This window comes from Thermobia domestica, chromosome 9 (assembly GCF_964235325.1).
Source record: "Thermobia domestica chromosome 9, izTheDome1.hap1.1, whole genome shotgun sequence".
NCBI lineage: Eukaryota > Metazoa > Arthropoda > Insecta > Zygentoma > Lepismatidae > Thermobia > Thermobia domestica.
In genome coordinates this window covers 223,429,473-223,452,059 of record NC_137462.1, presented here as the reverse complement: position 1 = coordinate 223,452,059, position 22,587 = coordinate 223,429,473, and the positions used below count along the sequence as shown (strand labels likewise).

At 35.9% G+C, this 22,587-nt stretch overlaps 1 protein-coding gene across 5 annotated transcripts in view; it reads right to left on the bottom strand.

Moving 5' to 3' along the window:
* Positions 1–22,587, bottom strand: part of LOC145660611 (pleckstrin homology-like domain family B member 1) — an 865,216-nt gene that overhangs the window by 546,849 nt on the left and 295,780 nt on the right. For all 5 annotated transcript variants that reach the window (XM_081725879.1, XM_081725875.1, XM_081725878.1 and 2 more), the window contains exon 3: positions 3,736–3,918. In XM_081725879.1, the coding sequence (XP_081582005.1) occupies positions 3,736–3,918 (183 nt within the window). The remainder of the gene's footprint in view (positions 1–3,735; positions 3,919–22,587) is intronic.

The window sequence follows — 22,587 nt, the reverse complement described above, 5'->3', positions numbered from 1 at the left end:
AATATACGTCATGTATGAAATTTGCGAATTAAAATTATCGTAATTTCCTGCATGGTACTGATATATTGATCTGTCAAACACGCAACGAAATTATATGCATATAGTAATAGTATCGTTGAATTTCCACCTCTATCTGACAAAAATGCACGAAAAATGAGCCAGACCTAAAGGGAATTCGTATAGACATAGGATATTTTTGGGAGAATGGGGGCTCTAAAAGCCTGTCTGCGTTTTTGTGACCACGAGTATACCAGACAAATGAGAAAACGTCAAACCACGTTCCCCTTAGTAGAGGTTGCAATAAATTTAAACAATATAACTTACCTATCGTACTAACTGCAATACAGAACAGTGAAGTAACTACAGTTTTATAATATATATAGGACCAATAGCATTATAATATATGCAAACTAGTTAGTACTATAAAGTAACCAAACAACTTACTATCATAAATCACCAGAATATATTCATGAATCGAAGTGATATTGAATTAGAGATGCAAAAAATCCGGCTTTTTTGAATCGATGGTTTTTTTTTTACATAAAAAGCCGGTTTTTATGGGAAAAAAACGAGAATTTTGGAAATTTTGGCTTTTTTCATTTTCATGATTTTTCTATCTAAATAGCTTTCTTATACGGTGTAGTATATTCTATAGTTAGAGAAGAATTCCATGACCTAAATGCCATATTTCGCTCTAAAATTCACCATCAAGATGGATGGATTACGTGTTTTACGAATTAAAGCTAGCATGAAGAATGTAGTATTTGAGGGCAATTTTAGAGGCTATTTAACTTTATTTTAACTTTTGAGTTATCGACATTTTTTTCTTCTCGGGATCATTTCAGTTTGTCGTCTGTGTTTCATTTCTAAGAGCTTAGTACTCTAGCTTCCAGCGCAAAAGTTAAACTTACGTTTTTCTATATATGCGTCAAACCGTACGTTTTTCAATATATCAGTCTAACCGTACTTCCACATTTATGTAATACTGTAGCTGTGCAACGATTTAGCAATAATTTTCCGGATACAACCTTGAACACTAATTTATACAAATAATCAGTAGCGGATATAGAAACGTACTTTGGGACGGGTTTCTCTGATTGTTTCATTTTCTAAAATGTCCTAATCTTATTTGGGAGGAGCTTGAAGTTTATGAGTACAGGCATAACTAATACTGTATTTCGTTTCGTTTATATATTTAGCGATAATCTTCCGGATACAACCTTGAAGATCATTTTATACTGAGAATCAGTGCCGGATTTAGAAAAGTATTTTTTTTTTTTTCTTAGTAATGTTTAATTTTTCTAAACATCCGTAATTTTTATTTGACGGGAGCTTAAAGTTTATGAGTAAAGACATAACTAATACATATTTCGTTTGTTTTAGACATTCCGTAATTTTGGGGAACAGGCTTCAGTCCGAAAGACCGCTCCCCTAACCTTCGCAAAACCGTCACTGCTGGTAATTAGTAATAATAACGTTTTAAAAACAATAAGAAATGAAGTCGGCCAACTCACAGTACACGCACTATTTCTACTTCATAGATGGAATGAGGAAAAGTTTTGTCAGAATGGTCGAATGCTGAGTTGAATCCCCGGACTTCCCGATAGAAGCGCAGAAGCTCCACTCAGTCATGTTTGTTATGCAGTTGTATTTATCTTAACTTAAATATATTCCGTAGTTTTTTTTTTTTTTTTTTTTTTTTTTTTTTGTGGTGGTGGTGGGGTGGCGAGAGTTCCATAATGATATGAAGGGTGTGAGCCGAGAACATAGTAACTAACAAATTTTCAATTGCTGAGTTATGCAGCACCAGATAGACAGCAACGCATACCGCTTCGTTTAATCCTTCATGTATAGTCTTATGTGAAAAATCAGCTTTCCGACTTTTAAAATGGATTGTGCAGCAGAAAATTTTTAATTTCCTAAAATAGTAAAATTGTGTTACCATGTTCTTACCTCACACCCTTCATATGTTGAATCCCTCTTGTCAAAAGTACAGAAAACTTGAGGACTGAGTAAACCGTGATGGTGCTTATATAAAACTGTAGAATTTCAAGAATATACAAAACCAAAAGCTGTAGATGTGCAGCCTTTAAGTGTATCATATAAATCTAAGTATTTTTCTTATGTTTTATTTTAATTTTATTTTGTTTCAAAGAGAGGGTACGGAATATTTTGAAGTAAAAATACTACATAGAATTTTGATACTTGTTTGATTATTTTTAAAAAGAAGTATTTACTTTTAAGATTGGCTGATTTACACCAGTTGTGTTTTTCTTCTTTTTAAATAAACAACTGGTTTAAACCAAAATAAATAAATAAATAAATAAATAAAATAAAGTAAAAAGAACGAAAAATGCGAATCGTGTGAACTTCATGGTGACGTTTCCACACATCAAACCATCTGTATTAGTTTTATTTCCTTTTCACCTTTTAATCAAGGTGTCCCATGTTCAATTCTCGGTCGAACCACAACCCTTCTTTCATGCGTAAACAAAGTAGGGGTTTGGATGTAACTTTAAGCGAAAGTCTTCTCCTTGATAACCTCGGTATTACGTAAGTCTGAACATACAAAACGAAACTAAATTGTATATTTCTGCATGCCTGATTCCCTGTTGTTTTATAAAGAAGCCATGGTTGCTTAAATATATTGATATAAATTGACAAAATTTATCGATTGCCTACGTAGCTTCCCACATTAGCTTGGATTGTACTTTCAATGATATGTACGTACTAAATTTGTAATTTAATACCTCAGTTTTAGCGTACTGATTACGATACGTTGACTTTTAAATTTTACATGCAAAGCAATAATAGGATTTTTCCGTTATTGTTTTACATGTAGAGTAATGACGGGATTTTCCCGATGGCTAGGGCGGGAGTTTCTCAATTTAAGAAATTTACGGACCGGACTTCCTTAAGCTTATGTGACCTCTTCCAACATAACCCATTGTTGCATAGTAACACCAAGGCGAAACAAACTTATTTCTGTCAATATGTAATATAAATACATAAAGCAAAATATCTAAACCCAAAAAACCTGGTTTAAACCCAAAAAAAAAAAAAAAACCTAGTTTAAACTCCCCCCAAAAAACGGGTTTTTGGCATTTTCAAAAACAACCATGGTTCTTGCCAACCCTGCTTACTTTTGTATGTAGGAAGTTTAAAAAAATCTTATTATATACATTGGTTAATCCTTTGGAATTCATAATGTAAATATGTTGAGAAGTAAAACTGTTTGAAATATTTTTTCGAAATTCATGATTTATTTTCGAGGTTTTATATTATTATCGGCATCAACCACTAATTAAATGACTTTTTGTGTTGTAGAGAAGCGAAACAAAATCTGGTTTTTCAATTTAAAACAGAATTTTCAAAAAAGCCCAAAATTTCCCAAAAAAGGGAAGCAGAAAAAACCGAGTTTTTTTTCAAAAAAGCCAATTTTTTTTAGCCCTTGCATCTCTATACTGAATACAAAGATTAATTGAAAAAAAAAATGTTTTAACAAATTAACTGAAGTAATAAACACACATGCTAAAGCATCGTACATAGAAAGTAAAGATTAAACTTTCTCTATTTGTAAAACTATATTTCCTTCTTTATTGCTTTTACTGTTTTACATTTTAATTTTAAAAGTAATTTTTATCTTGCTACTGAAAAGAATTTCTTGATAATTCTTCCACGTAAACATTCTTCTGTATACGTCAATGTCAATGAATCAATAAAACCATTAATTACCTTGAGTAAGCCGAACAGGTGAAGTTACACTACACCCATCAATAGTTGTCATCTCAGCCAGAGAATAGAGTGTAACAACCCCATTAATGTTATCGATATAGCAGTGGCATGGATCTACACCTGTTCCCTGGATGACAATATCTACCACTGAGTCATTTTCGCCTGTTCCAATAATGGTGCGACCTACAACATGAAACAATAAGAAAATTGGGATGTTGAATTAATTACTATTTTATGCATACAAAAATGCTGCTTTAAGATATACCGTATTGGCCAGAATTGATGACTCACCACAAATAAGTGTCATGCTTATGAATACACAAGAACGACCTCATTTAAATACGGGTGTATGTTGATATAAAGGATATATTTCAGTTACAAACACATACAAAGAATACATTTCAATAACAGAAACACAGTGAAGTATACACGCTGGAGAGTAAGTTTAATATCTGGTGTGCTTACTTTTTTTAAAAAACACAGTTTGGATACGAGAAGGCATGGACAGACAATTTTTAGCAGAGTTCTGGTACAATTTCTGTAACCCAAAAGTGTTTTATAGCTTCTCGTAATTGAGAAACTGAACTCGGGTTACGTTCAGTAACTGTTTGCTTCAAATTACACAACAGTTCTCGATGGGATTCAGGCAAGGAGAGTTTCCGGTTCAAGGTCCAAGAACTTGAAACCCGCTGGTTTCAAGCAATTCCTTAACAGCTTTCATCGGTTGCATTGACCTCCATCATGTCGCAAGTGGGTACACTGACTGATCTCTATAAACACTGGTAACTTCTCTTTAAGCACATCGAGATAGACAATTCCATTCATTGATGTCCCTTCAGGCATGAATCACAATCCACATCTTCCTTAGCAGAAATGGCACCCCAAACAATGATTTTTGCAACATTCTTTACGGTGAGAATGATGTAGTGTTAAAGAGTCCCTTGTATTGGAAGGCCGTCGTATGTGTACAAAAGGCATAATATTGCGATACTTATTTGCGGTCTCGTCCGAAAACGCAGGTCCTTTTCATCGTTCAGCAGTCCATCACTGATACTTTTTACAAAATGTCAGTCTCAAGCAAAGTTCTTGGCCGACAATTTTGACTTTTCGGCAGACTTATAGAATTTTAAATCGGCACATAATAACCACATGCGGATTGTCCTTTGGCTAGGTAAATTCCCATCTTTTCGTAAACCAACCTCGATTGCTCTTACTGATTTTCTGAGTGACTTCTTTGCTACCACAAGTATGGCTTCATTCATACGCTCAGTTGTAACTTTTGATGTCTCTTTGGCTTTTTATGGTCATTATTTCTAATGGTTCTAAAATTACTTATTGATCTCACTGTGTTTTGTCCCAATCGCAATCTGGCAGCAATTTGGCGACTACTGTTGCCTTTTTCACTCAGAATCTTTATTTGTGCGTGGATTTCCAGCGAAAATCTTTCCCCAGACATTTTGTTCTTCTTGTTCACCTCAACCATAGGTTGGTGGGCAACATGGAAATTTAAAACTTTTCTCTCGCTTGGGAGAGCTGTTTTATACTTTGATAAGGCCCCTTCTTCGTAACTGCATTTAGATATTCTATCCTTGGTCTTTCTCTTCCTATATTCCTTCTGCCTTTTCCTCTATCAGCACGGTGATCCAATCGGAGTGCCGAATAAGATGGCCAAGCATACTCTTTCTTCTTTTTCCTATTATCTTCATGATCTGTCGTTCTTCGTTAGCTTCCTTTAGTACGTCTTCATTCCTTTTCCTTTCAGTCCATGATATGCGCAGCATTCTTCGTCAACATTACATCTCAAATGCTTCCAGCTTGGATATTTCAGCTTTTCTCAGTGTCCACCTTTCTGATCTTAAAGCGCCATGCTGCATACCAGCGTCCTTACGAACGTCCAGTGACACATTTCTTAATGTCAGTAGTTCTCTTTTCCTATTGAATGCTTGGTTAGCCTGCGCTACTCTCGAACTAACGTCTTTTTCACTTCTTCCGTCCGAGGATATTAGACTTCCTAAATATGGGAACGTCTTAACGTCTTCGATTTTCTCTCCATCTAGCCATACGTTTGTCACTTACTGTCCTGCTCTTGTGCACTTTATCACTTTGGTTTTCTTTTTATCTATCTTAATTTTGCATGTTTCTTCGAGTTGGTTGTTTTTTCCCAGATATAATCGCTATTATTACCCTTCAACATGAGTAGAAAGAGAACGAGTACGTGTTCGGTACGAACAATACAATCTCTAAATAGTTATGAATCACCCACTATGAACAATTAACAGACTACCACCAAGCAGACGACACTATCACGTGCAAAGAGAATACCCACTGTGATGGAAAAAACCGGATGAGTCATCCATTCTGTCCAATACTGTATACCAAACCATATACAAATAAATACGCACTCTTCTGGTTCTACACATATAGAGAACGAAAATAAATCACAACGCCAATGTAAAATTTAAATTACACATTACACCAAAACGACTAACTTAAACATGAACGGACATGAGGGGAAAAAATTACCTACGACTTACAGGTAATCGACTTATGAAAAACTGGAATCACACATTGGTTTATTTTGAATAAAGTTTAACGTAATAAGTAGTATGTGTGCAACAATCGCGTACTCCAGCTCTGTTCCAGTCAAAATAGTGTTTCGGGGAAAGACCAGTTGTGTGCTAATGACTAGAATCGTCCGAGCTACTGGCGTGTACGAACATCAGCTACATAAGACTTAAGTTTTGGCGTAATTCGTAGCCCATATATTAGTAGATTCTACCATTCGGAACCTGTTACATAGGGACTAAGGCAAAAATGAATTAAATGAGTATACTAACATTGTATGAGTTGTCCTACAATTTCAAAATGACATAATGTAACCTATATCCTTTATCGTCAGGACTTTAAAAACCTTGCTAGCAGTTCCTGGCCAGCCAAAAAATCTACTAATCATACCATTCTGCATTCACAGTGTTTATAAAGACTTTACTTTCCAAATGTATAAAAGTACTCGCCACTGGCGAGCAGGCGAGTGGATTTTTCCCGCGTAAAAAAATTTTTAAAAAATGTACTGAAGAACCCCACAATAATACTGCAAAACACGATGTAGAGTTTAGCATATATGCAAATCTTGCATTAAAAACATCTAAATAAATAAAAATAGAACTAAGGAGATAATGTTTAATTGGTAGTTATGAAATAAATTTTAACAATAAAATATTAATCATTAATTTGTTCTCAAAAGCTATAATCTGTTATTACAATTTCGGCAAATTTCAAAAACTTCGAAGGCAGTTCGATAAGAGTAATTTGCAGAGGTAGATACTGCAGTCTGGTTTTCAAAAGTAAACATCATGGGAGATTCTGACATTCATTTGTTTGGAAATCAGGGTCGACGTTCTTCTTCTTGAAAGAAAACCTGCTTTCTGAAATAAGCGCTGTACAGCCATTACTTGGAAAAACGGACAAATAATTTAAGGTAGTACGAAAGCTGTGACATGAAATTAAATACATAGAATTTCTATAACTAATCACAAAAATGGCTTTGCAGTGAGTCTTAAATACACACATCGGTACGAAATGCAATTGTTTGATCAGTTAATTGACTGGAAATTACAATTTGACAACATTGCTACATGTGTATGCAGACATTTGTTTATCAGCTGGAAGCAGTTTGTGCTATAGAAAGACGACGATGTCAATACGTCAACGTAATTTGTAATTCATATGCATAATTATTATTATGTATTGATATTTACATTTAATATATTTACGTCATGTCCATCACGTAAAATGTGTATATTGTTGCTGTAGCATCGATAAAATGACGTTATCCAATCTCCCGAACGTAAGCCGTAAATATCAATACAATATATAAAGGTAACCAAGAAAGTTTTGTCGCTTTTTCACCAAACACCTTCGAACATCGATATATCACCTAAGACGTACCTGGAAGATCAAAAATAGTCCCCATTATCATCGACGACCTTCTGCCAACGTTGTGGAAGGCCATGGATTCCATCGCGGTAGAACTTAGAGGGCCGTGAAGCGAAGAAGAAATCAAGTGCATTTTGCACCTCCACTAGGGATTTGAACTGGTGTCCCCTACGGTCATTGCCCAAGGAATGGAACAGGCGATAACCGGGATGTTATGTCTCGGGAGTATGACGGATGCAATAGTGTTTCCTGTTTAAGGCGTAGAATGGCTTCCCGGTCATCCTAACCACCTGGGCCTTAGCGTTGTCCTGTAACAGGACGATTCCTTTGTGATTCAGAAGTGCTGGCTCCAGAGTATTGAGTTTTTCTTGAACACGGCTCAACTGCTGACAGTACACAGTTGTATTGACGCTCTGACCAACTGGTAGCAGTTCCCGATGCACGATGCCGCGAGAAATCCACCAAACATAAAGGAAGACCTTCTTCTGGTGCAGTGCTGGTTTCGGCTGTTTTGGAACCGGTTCATGGAATGCTAATCAATTATGATGGCGCCGTTGAGCTTCGTACAGAATCCACTTCTCATCACATGTCAACACCCTGTCCAGAAAGGCTCCTTCCTCAGATGAGACAACAAAAAAACACAGGTGTTTGCTCGCGTTACCTTCTGGTCCGAAGTCAAATCATGTGGGATCCATCGACCCACTTGTAGTGCTTCCCAAGTGGATGGAGGTGCTGCCGAATGGTTTCTTCACTCACACTGAATTGTAGTCCCAGTTCCTCACATATCTGGCCAATGTTCGTCTCAACTGCTGCTTGCAGGTCTTCATTTTTTGTAGATGTGTTGGCCTTCCGGCACGTGGTGCGTCTTCGAGTGTTTCGTCACCGTCCTTGTACTTGCTAAACCACTGATGCATTGTCCGCGTAGTTACGACACCCTCACCAAAGGCCTGGCATATGTTCCGCCCCGCTGCATTGGCATTTGACTCCAGTTTGAACTCGTACAGCATACATGCACTTATGACGCTCTGTGGAGGTCCCATGTTCACTCTGTCCTTAAGCAAGTTTACGGTGTAATTGACCTACCAAAACCAGGTAGTATGTTGGATATACCCACACCAACAACTGACCGTCTTATCTCCATTTGCATTCAACTCACGGTGTGAGGGCCAGTGGAACACAGACCTCTATAAAAAGCGTCAGAACTTTCTTGGTTACCTTTATGTTTTTCTGTTACAAACAAATAAAGCAAAAGTGTAGTGACTGTTTTGTGCAGGTGTGATACATATTTCGCAGGTGTAAAGTACGTAAAAGTGACCTTTGATCATGATCTGAAATATTTTGAACTGCGTTTTTGCAGAAGCCACTAGCAGAAAGTTGTTCCCAATTAATTTTCTACGTCAGTCTTATCTCCATTAATTTTATACGTAAGTATTCCTGAAGACTTCGTTTAATTTTGTGCATTATTATTGACAACAAATTAGACAATGTTTTCGTATAACCTGTAAAACAAATAATTTAACTGAACCTACGTATGTCTGAATCGCAACTATCGACAAATTGATCTACACTGTAGAAAAATGTATTAACAAAAAAAAAGCAACAAGAAAAATATTAACATTATTCCTTTTTCCGTAATTAAGTAAAAATTATATTAATTCCGCGCAAAGTTAGTTTCCTGTCGCAGAAACACAGCATAACATTTGTGTTTATTATTACCACGCCAACTTCGACTTTTTTAAGCTGTGGAGAACTTGGTTACAGGTTTTTTATTCGATGCAAAGACACTACTCAATATTTTCTGCTGCGATACAAATAAAAGGAAGTGCATGCCAGCTCTTTAATTTAAATCGAAACTGGTTTTTAGGTCTAATACTTGGCTAATGCTGATAGGGATGACTTTGTGACGTGGAAAGAGCAAAGGGATGTTTCCATAAATTCGTTATGACTGATGAATCACTTAAGAACGTTATAAATGAGCTGAAATCTTTTATTAAAATATATAATATTATAAACTTCGCAGCATTATCACAACCATCCTTAACTTTGAACAAAGAGAAAAACCAATGTCCAGCCAAACGAATGTATTCTGCATCGACAAAAACTAAACGATGAGTTTCCTAACTTAGAGAAAGTAGGAGATTTTCCCTTATGGCAGCGAGAAACTGTTTAAAAATTGCTACATTCTCTTGTTACTTCATAACCTTTGTTACTTGAAAGAGCACCAGTGTAGCCGCAGAATGCATTTTTTCACCACCACTCATGATAAAGGTGACGGTAGACGGGATTGGTACATCTTTTAAACGGACGGCTTGGACTGAAGTTTAAGCTAGATCTGTGATTATCAATTCTGTTGTTAACTTCTATGATTCCGCAAAACAGCTCGAAGGAATACTAATACTATGTGTATCTGTTGAAGAACTTAACAATTAAAAACCAATATTAGAACGCAAGTGGAGAAAGACAGTTTTAATACGCACGTTAACCTTAAACATCATTTAAAGATCTTTGCAACAAATAGTACGTACAAACGACTCAGAAGCTTGTATGGATCTCTTCTTTTTTCCTTACGTTACACTGTGCGTTCCATCAAAAGCTGAGAAAGTGAATAATTTAACATCATGGGTTAAACAAAGAGTGCGATGTTGGTCTGATTCTCGTTGCGAACCCCTTCCTAACCACAGTAAAAAATCCTTCAACGCTTGACGACCAATAAATTCAACTTTTAACATTAAGAATGTCGAGAATAAATTAGTAGATGGTGATGTCCGCAACGCAGTACGACTTCTCATCTCAGAAGATACTATAGCTTCTCCGAATGGATCTGTATTAGAAGCATTAAAAGAGAAACATCCGGCTCACACCCACCCTTTTGAACCTCCCGATCTCATTGAGCCCAGTATTGTAGAGCCTAGAGTATCAGCTGACGAGTTTATGAAGGCACTTAAATCCTTTCCTTCCGGGTCATCAGGAGGTATTGGATAGTCTCCGTCCTTCAATATTAAAGGACCTCCTACTCTCCCAAGACTGCAAAACTAAAGACCACCTGACTAACGCCATCTGCGATTTTCTCCACCTGATTATTTCCGGTGATGTGCCCACGGAAATTAGACCTTTCTTTGGAGCATCACTAACAACTTTGAGGAAGAAAAGTGGCGGCATTCGTTCCATCGCAATAGGCAATGTGTGGAGGAGATTATTAGCCAAAATCATTTGCCATAGAATTAGAGAATCTCTAACACATTTTCTATCCCCACACCAACTGGGAATTTGTGTTGCACATGGAGCAGAAGCAGCAGTCCACGCTGCTCGCATGTACTACTCTTTTCCACACTAGCAGAAAAAAAAAGTGTTTCTGAAAATATACTTCAGAAACGCATTTAACGAGTTGAATCGTGACTTTATGCTCATACAGGTAAAAAACAGTTTTCCATCAATTTATAGATACGTCCATTAGTGCTACTCGCAACCGAGCAACTTATACTTAGGAGATAAAAAAAAATAATCTCTCAGCGTGGAGTACAACAAGGCGACCGTCTTGGCCCTGGTTTGCTCGCACTAACTTTACAATCCATCGTTAACAGTATTAATACGGAACTGAGCGTATGGTATTTGGATGACGGGACTATAGCTGGAGACAAGGATACACTACTAAAGACATTAGAAATGAACCGTAGACGGGCTAAGGAGATCGGATTGCAAATGAATTTCTCCAAATGTGAGGTCAGCTTTCTCGGAGTCTCCAATGAGCAGTCTCTCCGAGCTTCAAGCTGTTTGACGAGGCCGCGCCAGGGATTCAAAGAATTTCGACAGACGCCAGCTTATTAGGAGCAGCATTATCTAATGAGTCAAGGCGAACAATATTAAAAGACAAAATTTCTATATTAGAATTCTTCTTTACACGTCCTTCCTTGATTTCAGCTCACTCTGCCTTTTACCTACTACGTACCTCATTGTCCATGCCAAGGCTGCTATACTTTCTTCGCTGTGCTCCTTCTTGGCGGGATGCTGATCTTCTGGAATGCTAATGACAACACCTTGGAAACCGGTCTAGACTCTATCCTGAATTGTTCACTCAACAATAACTCTTGGTTGCAGGCGTCTCTCCCTGTTAACCACGGAGGTCTTGGCATTTGCCGCGCCATGGACCTGCTATTTCATCCTTTCTGTCTTCAATCTATGGCGCTAAGCCATTGATCGAGACCATTCTTCAACAAGATCTTAGCCTAGTATCGGATTCGGATGTCAACGATAGCATTGCTAAGTGGTCATCTATAGTGGGATCAGATCCCCCTGATCTTGCTAAGAGAGGACTACAATCCTCTTGGGACGATCCTCTTCTAAATCATCACTTTTCAGCTCTACTTAAGCATCCGATAACCCAGAAGATAAGGCCAGACTCCTAGCTACATCATCTCCAAAAGCATGCGCTTGGCTCCATGCTATCCCGTCACCTTCTTTAGGATCACATCTTCCCAATGACAGTTTTCGAACTGCCAGTGCACTGTGTTTGGGAGCAGATGTTTGCGAGCAACACAGATGTCCTGCCTGCAGAAGTGTCGTAAACAAGAAGGGCCTTCATGGACTCTCCTGTGCCAATAGTGCGGGCAGACATTCACGCCACTCCAGCGTTAACGACATTATCATGAGGGCTCTAATTTCAGCAGGCGTTCCCTCTATACGCGAACCGTTGGGATGCAGTCGTGCAGACGGTAAGAGCCCAGATGGTATGACCCTAATTCCATGGAAGAAAGGAAAAGCACTTCTATGGGATTTTACTTGTTCCGACACCTTCGCCCCTTTAAATCTACATTCTTCCTCAGCACAAACTGGCAACGTGGCTGCTCGCCGTGAAACAGAAAAACGCAAGAAGTACAATTTACTCGACAAATATAATTTTGTCGCTATAGCTATCGAATCAGGTAGTTCAGGGGGTCCCGAAGGCCTTAACTTTATAAAAGAAGTCGGTCACCGCATTTATTTATCGTCAGGAGACGCTAGAGCAATCTCTTTTCTACTACAACGCATCAGTATGGCAGTACAAAGAGGGAACGTAGCATCATTTTTGGGAACGCTACCCTCTGGTAAGGAACTGGAGGAGATCTTTTTTCTGTAATCATTTCGGCGAAAGTTTGAAAGTGCTGTTGCAAAACTTATTATTTGATAATTATAGTTTTGACAAGTGTGTGCGTGTGTGTACAGATACTAGTGTACTGCATGTATGATGCAAAATGTGTGTGACCAGAGTACGTTATTATGCATTACATGACGGTAATTTGGGGAATGCATTACATTAATGCAACTAGCTTTCCGAAGACACTCTGAAACAAGATACTCTGAAATGGATATATTAATAATATCGGGATGTGCCATATACTTATTATGTGTATGTGGCTATAGACATGTAATGTTACACCTGTTTGGAATATTACATAATATACGTGTTATATATTTAATATTTCAAATTAATGTTCTTACCTCTTGTATTATTTTATGTAAACATTCTAATATATATATATATATATATATATATATATATATATATATATATATATATATATTAAAGATCTCCAGCAAAAATTATCTTCTGGTAGGAAGAACAATACAACCAAGTTTGGGAGAAATCAAAATATCAAACAAGTTTCAACCAGCATAATGGATACCTTCCTTGTAAAAGCTCAAGTAACGATCAAATATATTTCAGTAGGAGATTTCTTGTTAGTATCAATATTGGAAGAGGGTGCTAACTGCTTCAAAGGGCAAATTCTAAACAGTGCGAGGCTACTGTATAAGAAATTGTTCTAAAAAGAAATAACCTAAATTGAAATTAATGCATTCAAGGTAATTTAGTGGATTTGACATAAAGCGAATGATATTTCGGGTGAAAGCCTTGATGATGATGTTAGAAAAAATTTAGTGACAACAGTGGACGGTTTCAGACTTGAAGACTTGGGAGGAGGTGTAATGAATCCACCTTTCCTCATACAAGAAGAGCTCCTTCATTACAAAATGTAAAAGTAATAAAGAAAAAATTGTGTTTGTAATGCAAAAGACTTGGATTTGTTATTAAAAATTAAAAATTGTGTTTCTTTCTAGGTTCAGGAAAAGAAAAGTGGTTTAACGGGACGAGAAAATAAACGAACTAATTACGTATCCTTGCTCTCGAGCGATTGAAGTGGCAGGTATGGGCAATTTTTCCATTAGTCTTCCTCGTTAGATAAGCTATTTTCTGTAGTTAGTTACTCTGCCATTGCTTACCTGGGACAATGCTGGTGTCGTGTGTGGCGATTGTGGAATGGAAAGCCAAGATACGAATAATACGCGTTAATTCTTTCTTGTTGAAATTACAACGACGAGATCTGTATGGTTTGTGTTAAAATATGTTGGTAATGTATACTTAAATCGTTATTGTGCGGAATTTGTTTAAGAGGAAAAGAGAAAAAAACGAAGTGAAGACAGCTGAATGCAAATTGAAGCAATGAACGGAATGGGTAGAATCATTACTCGCTTTTAGGTGCGTTGAGCGTTAATGCTCAAGTCATTTCTTAGAATAGAGTTGAAACGAAAGAATCTTTTTGAAGATGGTTCAGTTTGCGGCTTTGATGAGAAGACGTTATTATCTTCCTTAATAATTATTACTTTAGTGACTATAAGAGTGAGGTACAGATTTGAAAGTTATTTGTAATAAGTCGGATTCGGCTTCCGATTGTGTATGAACGTACGAGAACACATTATTTGTGCTCTGTGAGGTTTGACTCTCCCTTGGATAATAAAAAGTAGTCTTCGTTTGTTAAATATTATACGTTAGTTCGATTCCCTCCAGAGTATAAAAATCAGAATAAACTTAACAGGCTGCTAACTGAAAATTTGATTTCGACTCTACTTAAAAGCTTAGATATAGCAATATTTGCCACCCTTGGTGTGATTAATGGTTTAATTCCCGTTTTAGAAAAAGGGGAAATTTATCACTATCTGTATTTTTGTATTAATGATATTTCAAATGAACGGATATTGACAATGTTATTGAAGAATTTTGTATAGTATATCCTTTCGACTTATTTCAGCACAAGTTGCCTTCTTCTTAAAGTATTTTAAATAAACCTTCGATTTCACAACCGCGTACACTTTCTTTTGCAACCCTTGATTAAGAAATTTTATTGTTTTGGAATATTTCTTGAGTCACTGTTCTGTACATTTCGAAATCTCTATAGTGTATATATATATATATAAAAAGATTCTTAGCAAAAACTCAATTCATGTGAATTCTTACATAGATATAATTTCCACAATATCTTGAATGTTTTCTTTTTTCATTCTTTTCTTTCCAATAAGCGTCTCGATTAAGTTGAACAGTAATGGGCTGGCTTGTGTTAAAGCTCTCCATTCTGTATTTATCTCTGTCAGCTAGTTCCATCTCATACCTGCACTGCAGTAGTGGACGCCTCAAGGTGTAAACCTTTTTTAAAATCTTTAAATTACTTCGCCTTCTTCTTCGGCAATGGGAGGAGTTACATAACACCTTATAAATTCCCTAAAATGGAGTTTTGCTTAGCAGAACAATAAGCAGAGCTAAGAGATATTGAAGAAGAATAAAAAATACTGCGATAGCATTGTGATGTGATAGAACTGTTCCTTCGAAAAGAGGAAATAGTGTTAAGAGACTAGTTATTCGCACTGAATGACACCGTTTTGATTGCTAAATGCGAAGAAGCTTTACTCCATCGAATCTTATCAGCTTTAAATAATCATTTAGCATAGGATAATTTAGTAAATCCTTGTTAGATTATATAATCCCTGTGAGCTGACATTCATTTATTTGTGAGTGGATCTATTGTTATCGACGGATGGCTGAATTAAAGCCTTAAATTCAAAATATTAAATCGGTTATTATTGCGATGAACGTTTCAGGTTTTCCAAGGTACTGGATTGCATCTTGTAATGATCATCGTAAATGGAATGAACCCAAATTTAAGATCTCGAATGTTGAGTTTGCATGTGCGTTCAATGAGGCAAGAGCTGTTTGGCCTACAAGCTCGTTTTGTTGGGTCTATAAATCCATTAGAATAAACGAACAGGTTACGCAAAAGACAAGAGAAATCTTTGGACAACTGAAATAGAGGTTCAACAATATGATTCCAGCAAGTGAGTAATGAGGAATTAAGGGAATAAAATTACAGAAAAACTTGTAAAACCGGTTTGATCGAGTGATGGTCTTCGGCGTGGTAATGCAAGTTTCAAGAATGTTCCTTCTGAATTTCAAAATACTGTCACGTCATTTATTGTCGAAAAGGTGAATAACCAGTTGAATGATATTTGTGTATACAGGGAATAGACACTGAATCTGGCAGTTTTCTACTTTGCACGGTGTTGCGGTGCAGAGGACTACATTAAAAAATAGAAAATACAAAGAATGCAGGTGCAATCTAGATTTAATTTCTCTACCAATAAAGAAAATATTATTCCTTAATCTTTCCAGATACCTTGCAATTTTTTAAGACTCTCGATATCTTGGCTTGCGACTCTTTACTACGTACTCCGTTACTTCACCCGTTGAGTTTGGTTATCAATTATGCTGATAATAGTGAGATATTACGTAATGGACGGAAGACGCTTGGACTCATAATTAAATCAATGAATTTTACATTAAAAAATTCTAGCAGACAACTTACGTCGGAAAACTGATGGTCATCGTCTTGATGTTAATGCCACGCCGTCAACCTGTATTGTTTCTTCACGGCAAGATGCTATCATATCTTACGATGCTATGGATACGGCAGTAGAGGTACTCATTAACTCCCAGATGAAAAGCAGCTTTTCAGAAGGAGTGTCCCATAACTTTGTTGGAGATGAACAAATATCGGAAAAATTACAACTTCTGAGGATTTTTGTGAATAATGTTTCTAATTCGGTTCGGCGCATAACTGACACATTGACACATCAGAACGAGAGGCTGAGAATTCGCATTTAAATTTACAGGTGCGCGAAACGTCTGGTACCAGTATTGTGAGCTTTCATTCTACGCTGGAGGATAGTGGAGTGGCGAAAGTTCTAGATAACTCGAACTCTGCAGTTACCGGAATTGTTTCAGAAAGTTTGGATGATAATAAGGAAGAAGCAGTACGTGATGCTCAAGAAATGACTCTACTAGGGAAGGAAACATTGGCGGCAATAAATCGAACTAGAAATCTTCATTAGACAACAATGGATGAAACCAGTACAAATTTGTTGTTAGAAGTAAGATGAAAAAATCCGTTATTATTCGAGACACGATTTTGTGGTAAATAAAAATTCGTAATTTCGTTATAAAAATATGCGTAAAGCGGAATAAAATCGGTGAATAAAAATTCAACGTAAGAACTCTATTTACCTTGGCAATTACAATTAGGTACTTTTCATTTCATTTCACCTTAATTTCCATTCATCAATCACCATGACATGAGCTTATGCATGACTATATTAAACAGTATTTGAGTTTTTAAAAAATAATACTCCTCATTGAATAAAAGTATCATTTAAGAAAAAAAAAAAAAGAAACAACACCCAGAGAAAGCATTAATACAAAAAATAACTAATGTTCACAGTTTACCTATGCAAATAACACGTACGCATAGTTTCAACGTTTTTAAGTGTTAAATTTGTTCCTCTGTCGGCAAGTACGTCATTGTAAGAAGAGAGAGCCCTCTCCACATCAATATTTGAAACTGATATGTAGATTAGTTGGAGACACTTTCCAGCGATTTTTGAATACTCATTTAACATACCCTGCAACACTCTTTCCACATTATCCACTTCACCAGTAGATACCGTCTGGAGCTCATTTTCCAACTGCATGTAAAATTTCAAAAATTCATAGTGGTCTATTTTCACACAAATGGGAATTCTCATCACGTTGCTAGTAATTCCAAAATAATGGTAACGAATAAATCGTAAAAGCGTCGAAAAACTGTCACTTTTGCGTAAATTTCGTGGAATATCGAGACTTGTTGCAAATTTCGCTAATTCTACAGAATTTCGCGTTTAATCGTGAGCGTTATATGGCCTAACAAATAGTGAAAAGATATCTATTTTAGGTACATAACATTTTCATACGAAACTGATACATTTCGTGTTTTCGCGTGTCACAAAAAATCGTGTCTCTAGTTATGATCTTACGAAAGAGTTATAGATTTGAGATATCGGATCTTGATTTTAAATATGCTGAAAAATTCAACAGACTAACAAAAATAATAAATCTTTTTCCTCATACTAACAACCAAGTTCAGTTGGAAACACAAGTAAAAAACAATCTGAATACACATGAGACGAAACCAAATCAGAAATTCAAATACACATAAGTCGAAAAAGGAAACGGTTGATAATGAAACCTAACTTTTATGTAATCTGGACACAAATTCATTCGTTCACTGGGTTATTCGCTCACTGGGTCAAACTGAAATATAAAGATGTTCAATCTCATAAACTTGGATGTATTAAAGGTTCTGGAGGTTATCTGAATTGAAAAGAACGTAGACCGTTTCAGGAAATATAGTTTCCTTTTCATAAAAATAAGGAAAATATTTTAAGAAAATATTTTAAATATTCAATATCAATAAGGAAAATATTGATGAATTAGTTTAACACAGTATTTTCATTGAAGTAGATCATGCCAAATATGCAGGCAGTTGTTTTCTGGTGAATAAGAACGGAATATTTTGCGAAATTTTTGTAAAGCAAATGATTTAATAGTAAAATGTCTACTCTCGCCGTTTCTGGAATCCTGTTTCACTGGTTTAATAGTTATAACAGTGTTCGAAATAGGTCGCAATGATGTCAGACGGGCCTGTAATTAAATCTACCAGCACGAATATTACAGGGAAATTACTATTATTATAATATTTGAAGGATGCTACCAGTCTACGCGAATTCTTGTGAGGATTAAAACTAGAAGCAATATATAGAGCAATGGAAAGAGTGTTACGCATCTTAGTTGACGAGAGGGTTAATGTGTACTTTGATGACATCCTAATAGCGTCAGATAAGGACAAACTCCACATCAAAACGACCTACAAAGTTTTGTAACAATTATTGGAACCCAGTATTACGATGTCTCGAGTCAATGTTTAATGTCTTACAAAAAGGCTCATTATTTAGAATTTATTGTGGATGAAAATAACATGGAGACTGATCCAGGTTGTGTCACTGCTAGAAATCTCTTTACATTATAGAATATTTACTTCAGAAATTAGAGATAATGAGCTCATCGAGTCCTCTTAAGGCTGTGTCCAACACACGGAATGCGATGGGATTTCCTTATATAATAACATGGCATATTTTTTCCAAAATATTATGAAAACTATGTATTTCGAAATTCGTCCAAATGTTTGTTAGTATTAATATTGCATGTTCACTTTTACTTTTTCTTGCTAGAATAATATTAGAGCGCGTTAATTAAAAATTAATTCCCTTCCATTTACACACTGTTTAATTTATGGTCTTCATGTTGCAACAGCGCAGAACAGCAAACAGCAGGCTGAGCAGGTAGGTTTCATTCTTTGCCCCCCGCTAGGTCACGTGCGTGAACTTCGGGTTCTCCCCGATGATAAACAAACTGATGGAATGCAGATTTACAGCAGATAAGAGCAAAGTATTTTTTCTCTTTCTTCATAGATCATAAAGATTTCAGATTCTTCGTAAACATTTCCGCGAATAGTTACCTGTAGTGGCATATTGGAGCTAACAGCATACGAAAGTTTCAGAAAATCTGTCTACACTATACAGTTCAAAACTATTTTTATAAGATGAACACATCCTTCACTTGAAAGCAACATAAACTCGTTTATTTGTCGCATCAACTGACAAAAGTTTGCATAGAGATTAAAGAGGATATACCCTGTTTTGAAGTGCAAAATAGTAATATATGTGTAAAAAGAACGACGGAGAATTCATTATTCAAAACTGTCAAAGAAAAAATCTCGCCGAGGATCTATTCTTCAGAGATATTGGAGAGATTTCCTTCATTCCACCATTTCATTCATTCTCATCATCACCGTCTCCTGTAGCCTAGCCGGCATAACTATGTTACGTAAAACTTAAAGATTTCATTTCATTTCTAAATAATAACGTAATGCATTCTACAGTGTTCTATTCTTGGCTAATATCCCAATAATAGCGTACAAATTGATGATAAGCTTGCAGATTGATATGCCATAAAATCGATTATTCACGCAAAAAAAATGTACCAACATCTGCCAGGTAGTCACTACGAGAAAGAGTTATATCTATTTCATTCAGATAGTGTTCTCCATGAGACGAGACGAGGCGAGAAGTAATATTTCTAGTCTTGTCTCCTAAATTTAATAGGTCTCGTCTAGTTTCGAACCTAGAAGGTTTCTTTCGCTCTTGTCTCGAAATTCTATTGTTCCTTTTGCTTAATTTATGTTATATATATATATATATATATATATATATATATATTATGCCCTATTTTTTTAATTTCATTTGGAAGTTATCACAACCGTTCCGCATCACGATTGATCCATGGACAGTGTGATATAACAACATTTAAACCATACTTATTATTGGAGTAAATTGTGTAATGACTTGGATATTTTAAACGTAGATAAATGGCCTTCATTGTTTTCGTACCATCATTTTATCAATCTGTAGTTTTTTTCAGACATGAATCATGTATACTAACACTAAAACAGTATTTGCGGTCCAAGACGGGTGAATTAGAGTTGTCCACGAGACTCGAGAAATTTCTCGTCTAGAAAACGAGACGGTAATTGTTGTGTTTCTTGCCTCGTCTCAAATTTAAAATGGTAAAAATGTACAATATCCAGTTTTTGTTTTTCTTATGCCACAGTGAAATATTTTCCAGTATAAACTGCCAAGGTATTTTTAGAGATGTTAGTTTCAAATGCAAATTAACAAGTGTTTCTGACATTTTCATTCATAAGGTCAACCCTTTGGGAGTTCGACAATACGACTACAGTTACTAACATCTTACGTGTTCTTATTTCTGTGTTAATTCAGGTTTGAGCTTCCTATAAAGTATTTCTACTTATAATATCGATTCAAATATTATCAAAACCAGTGGCATATTTAGGATCTTGTTTGGGGGGGCTTGACAACCAGTAAGAAGCATTTGTGTTGTACGTATAATGCGAAAAAAAAATAACGAAATTATTTCGGGGGCCTTGAGCTCGATAGCCCCTAAATACGCCACTCACCAAAACATTATCGTTATAATTATTAGTGCAAAAATGTAAATTATCCTTCAAAATTTTACTAAATACGTATGATCAATGCATTGTTCACATAGAACAATATCATGGTGATGGAGCTGTTGCGTTGCAAGTTATCCGCTTACATAAATACCTAGGTAAGTTCATAGTTTCTGAGTTAACATGTTTTACACGTAACCCCCCCCCTAAAAAAAAAGAGTGGCACCCATTCTTTGTTCTGCACCTCTACTTAATTAAATTATATTGTGAGTGTTAACTGTGAAGATATCTTTTCGATGCAGGTGTTATATTAATAAGCCAGGAACTAACTGCTTACCTATCTTTCTTTTTCTCTTTCAAAAATTAATAAAATCACTTATGTTCTGTCTTATCGTTTATTTATAATAATAATTTTTATTTTCGAAGTGTACAGTGAATATTTTAAATATTCTATACAGAAGAAATCGCTACTGCAAGGTTTGGTCCCGCGTGATTTTAGATGGCTAAGTTTTATCTCGCGAGGCTCTGGCCAGGATAGATTTCGTCCAGCAAGATTTTGACTATGTGAGATTTTGGTACGCGAGGTTTTCGTCATGCGATATTTTGGGCCGCGAGATTTTGGTTGAGATGTTTCCCCCGCAATTCATCATCAGATCACGTATTAACTCTGTTGTGATGAATGGTCAACTACAAAATAGAAGTATGCACGAATGTGGATATATGGACAAATATAGCTTTCTGTGGATATATTTTTATTGATTCCGTGCGATTTGTGATCATTTAAATTTGCAACAAGGCCATTACTGTTTATCGACCAAATTTGATTGAGAGTTTGATAAGATTCCTCAGTCAAAAATAATTCTAGTTTGTGACCAACCGGTAATTGGTTGTTTAAATGAATCAGGAGAGTTGGTGTTATGAACTACGTAGGAGAATCAAGAATAATCGTTTCTTTGTTCAAAAGTGACTTTTTGAAGATCAGTAGATTCCTAAGATGTAACGTAACTTTGGTCAGGAAACTGAGTCAAAATACTATCTATATAATGCACATACACACACCCATTCCGTAAATCAGATTTTAGTGAAAAAAACAAGTGAAAAAATATTTAATTTGCTTACCCTTGGAATACCAATATCGGGTCCAAACGATCTAGACCCTCAGAAATACTGTAATATTTATTTATTTATTTTGTACATTATTGTTACGCACACGCCTCAAATTCCATGATTTGTTCTTTTATCTTTCCAAATATTTGCTTTAAAGATATGTTTTATTTTTTAAAGTTACATGCCTTATTTTGGAAAGCAAAATATTGATGATAATGCTTTTAGTTTTGCGTTCTCTTTGTCATGTCTCCTTTCTTTTACCGCGCAAGAATCAAGATTTAGGATCGGATATGGTTGAAAAATGAAAATAGGGAAAAGGCTTGATATAAAATACAAGTAGAAAGGTGTACAGGTAGATAAGGTTATCTCATTTCTTACAGCAGCCAGTCTTGCCTTCCGCAACCCTTTCTTCTTCCGAACCATGTGATCACAGTGTTAACTAACATAACTTCGAAGATATGCATTCTCCATATTATTAGATGAACGATCTTTTCTCATTTCATAACTTGTTTTTTTTTTCCCTACCAACTTTTTGAAGATCAGTAGAAACAATGGTGTTAATGGAACAGGGGAGATTATATCTGGAACTCCACGAGCAGGAAGAGAA